The sequence below is a fragment of the Mus caroli genome, chromosome 15 (assembly GCF_900094665.2).
Source record: "Mus caroli chromosome 15, CAROLI_EIJ_v1.1, whole genome shotgun sequence".
Taxonomy (NCBI): Eukaryota; Metazoa; Chordata; class Mammalia; order Rodentia; family Muridae; genus Mus; species Mus caroli.
The window spans coordinates 27298032-27301691 of record NC_034584.1 but is presented as its reverse complement, the minus strand read 5'-3'; the positions used below and the strand labels follow the sequence as shown (position 1 = coordinate 27301691).

Sequence of the window (3660 nt, the reverse complement as noted above, 5' to 3'; positions counted from 1 at the left end):
TCCACCCTGCAAGTGCACACCTTGGAGATTAAAGAACAGCAATCACTAGATTTGAGACATAAGAGAAGCAAGCTACTCTTCTTTGTCCCTTCTTCAAGCGGGAGTGATACTCACCTGCAGCATGCCATTCCTTCTAGAACTAACTGGCTGCCTGAGTTCAGGGTTATCTAGACTTGGTGTGATGTGGGGACAGGGAGGAGAGGAAGGTGGGGGCTGCTGCTCTGTTCCTTGGGTAACTGAGTTGGAGACTATGGGAAGATGAAAGGTACCATGGTTCTTGTTCCCAAGAGGATGCATCCATATTTGGATCTTCTGAAGCATGTCCTCTGTGTGTAGCATGTCTTGGGTTACAAACTCTGTGGCTTAGTCTGTGCTCCTGGTGACGATCAACTCTAAACACAGATACATTTTACACCATCACACCTGAAATACAAACTAAAGATAATTGTGAGACAGCTTGTTTTACATCAGCCCCTAAAGCAAAAGGATTCTGAATTGATTTTAGAAGTGTGTGTATGCAACTGAGGTTGACTATGTATAACATACACACACACACACACACACACACACACACACACACACACACACACACATTTATTTTGCTTAGTTTCCAAAGTCATCTTCCAAAGAGAAAATATATCTGTGTTTCAAGTACATGGAAAGATGGAAATGCCATGAGCCCCATCCATACCTACTGATGTTGCTTCATTAGGAAGACATGTGATGTGGGAATGTCAAATTGTTACTATCAATCAAAAGGACCCCCAGGCTGAGTGTACAAATGCAAAGTGAAAATTCTTTACAAGTCATTGTCTATTGAGGGTGTGCAAGTATAGGAAATGAAAAGCTCTGTTCTCTTCTTCTCTCTTTGTCTTCGTCCTTCAACTCTCCTACCTTTTAAAAGTCGGTCTATTCTTCCTCCTTCTCTGTCAATCATCCTTCTTATCAGTCAGTGAGATGTATACCAAGTTTTCTGGTCTTGGAGTAGATGTGCATGCTCTCAAGGACTGAGAAGGTCTGGCTGCCCTCAGCTTCCTTTAGTACTTGAAGAAGAAGGGTAGCCTTACTGTATGTGACTCCAACAACAACAACAAAAACAAAAACCAGAAAAGATATTCTTGGTTCGTGTAATCAAGATATACACAATCAACCCATTCAAGTCTGGGACAGGGTCTGAATCTAGGCAATGAACACAGGATGCTTTAGTGTTCTGTCCTTCTGGTATTATAAGTTCAGTCTTGGGCTTTTACTCTCCTTTAAATGCTTTACTTGGAGAAAATTACAGATTCACATGCACTGCAGCAAATCATACTGAAAGACCTAGACTCCATTTGCCCTGGTTTCTCAATGACATCATCTTGCAAGGTGATATTTCCACATGACTACTGGGATATGGACCTTGATGTCATATCATGTGTTGGGCTTTGATCATCAATTTACTCTTTGAAATGATGAAGCCTCAGGTTGGACAATTAAGATGGCATTATACAGGCTTCTGAGCAGGATGTCTTGTTGGCTGAGTGATGAGTAGCAGGCACTGGCAAGTCACTGAGTCTTGGGTTCCTTGAGGTGACCCAAGCTCTTGCACAATGACAACACTTACAATGGACAGTGAACATTTTTGCATTTCGTTTCAGCTTAGGGTTTCCTAAAATTAAGACAATCGAGTGTAATGAGGGGTACATACCAATAACCAATAAGCAGAATGCAAACGTTCTGCTTCCAAGATGGAGGCCTTGGGTACAGATCAGAACAGCCACCATGTCATGGGAGAGATAGAGGATGAGGAAGGACAGAATGGAGAGCATCCCACTGACGAGGGCATGTCTGCTAGGTTCCCTAGTGCCCACCATAGTCCTCATCTGCCGGCTGTGGTTCCACAGGGAGCACAACAAGAGCAGAACAGCCACAGTGAAGACGAGAAATGGCAGTGTGAGCCCAAAGACTAAGACTGAGAGTAGTGTGGCATGTGCTGGCCTGACCCGAGTTGTATTTTTAGAAAAAAAGCTTATAAAGATTTGTTTAGGAAGTTCTGAAGTCTCTCTGCTATGGATGAAAGTAGTAACAGTTACATAGACCACAGATGCCAGGATCAGCCATGGCACCAACCTGGATATCCTCATCTTCAGCCACAGAAAGAGGGGGTGAGGGATGGTCGCAATCTTGGCACAGTAGAAAACACCAAGCCATGTGGCAAACCAGAGACTCAGTTCATTTATAATGTAGACAAAGGTAACATTGTCAGCAAATAACGTGTGTCTCACCAAACAGGATAGACCCAGCTGTGCAAACAATATACACAATTGCAGAATGATCCGAGAAGTCGCCAGGCAAAAAAGAAGCAGATCCAGTGGGGCCATTTTCTTCCACATGATCAAGTCGATGGCATTGACAACCACAATGAGGCCATTTGCCAAGACCCCAGTAAAAAACTGCACTGCCACAACCAGAAGGAAGAAGAACATATGACCTTCCATCATTTTAAAATAGAAGAACCAATGACTTCTTTAAATGATACATAGAGTCATGCACAGTCTCAGCCATGTATGATTTCTGCTTCCTTTCAATTAGACCAAGGTTCCTTTGGAGATGATGCCAACCCAAAGACAATGGAAGAGGAAGGTGGGGCTCATTTGTTTATAGTGCTGCCTTCTCAACTCAATGTCAGTCAAATAAGGAAGAGATACCATAGAAACGAACTGTGCCTTATGACAGCTTTTGCATTTTTCAGGTCTTCTTAAGTGTCAGAGTCATCACAAGTAAATCATGCAACCAGAAGCCTCCAGGTACCTAGTGAGGACCACCTTCATGCCTTGCCTTACTTAATTATGATTCTCCTTAATGCTAATGGGGCATCCTGGAGCATCCTACAAAAACAAATCACTTCTGTCAGAGTGATGTCACGGAGGTAGGAATATAAGTCTCCTATGCATTAGTTCTCTAGGCTGCAGAGCCAGCAACCCAGGATCACCTCAAACACTGTTAAATAATAAACCATACATGATAAAACACAAGGCTAAAGCATGTTAGGAAGATGGCTCGGTGGGTAAAATACTTGCTTCACAAGCATGGGGACCTGAGTTCAATCCCCCAGAAGTCACAGTTTTAAGAACACTAGCTGTGGCAATAACATACTTACCTGCCCTCCAGTGTCAAGGAAACAGAGACCACAGATCTCTGGGTTCACTGGTAAGTCAGATTAGCAGACTCTTCAGTCTAATGGTCTCCCAACAAAGCTATTTCAGCTGAATCTAGCCAGATCTCATAAAAACAAGGTGGACCATGCCCTTGAGGAGTAAGACCCATGGTTGGACCCTGGTTTCCACACAAATGAGCACCCTCAAGATGAACATGTAACATTCGTATGCACAAAGCTTAGTAATACAGTTTATATATACATATACATATACATATACATATATATATATATATATATATATATATATATATATATATATATATACAGACACTGGACAAAGCCTAAGGAAGGTCACACATAAGGAAATGAAGGCCTTACTCAGAATCCGCATGAATCATCACCCATGATGACCCAATGACCCAGAGTTTGAAACCTTTGCTCTGTTTTCCTTCCAAAATAATGAAAACCTTACAACAGCCAGGAAGTAAAGGGGCAAGTGATGGGTTGCTGTAATCGTTCCA

The 3660-nt window shown here is 42.5% G+C and overlaps 1 protein-coding gene across 1 annotated transcript; it reads right to left on the bottom strand.

Moving 5' to 3' along the window:
• Nucleotides 1-1472: 1472 nt before the first annotated feature.
• On the bottom strand, nucleotides 1473-2480 carry Tas2r1 (taste 2 receptor member 1). Its single transcript, XM_021184352.1, has one exon. The coding sequence runs from the start codon at nucleotides 2478-2480 to the stop codon at nucleotides 1473-1475; it is 1008 nt and encodes a 335-aa protein (XP_021040011.1).
• Nucleotides 2481-3660: the final 1180 nt, after the last annotated feature.

Bases quoted from the DNA above. Each gene is read 5' to 3' on its own strand.
- Tas2r1 (XM_021184352.1), bottom strand. From the start codon at position 2,480: ATGATGGAAGGTCATATGTTCTTCTTCCTTCTGGTTGTGGCAGTGCAG.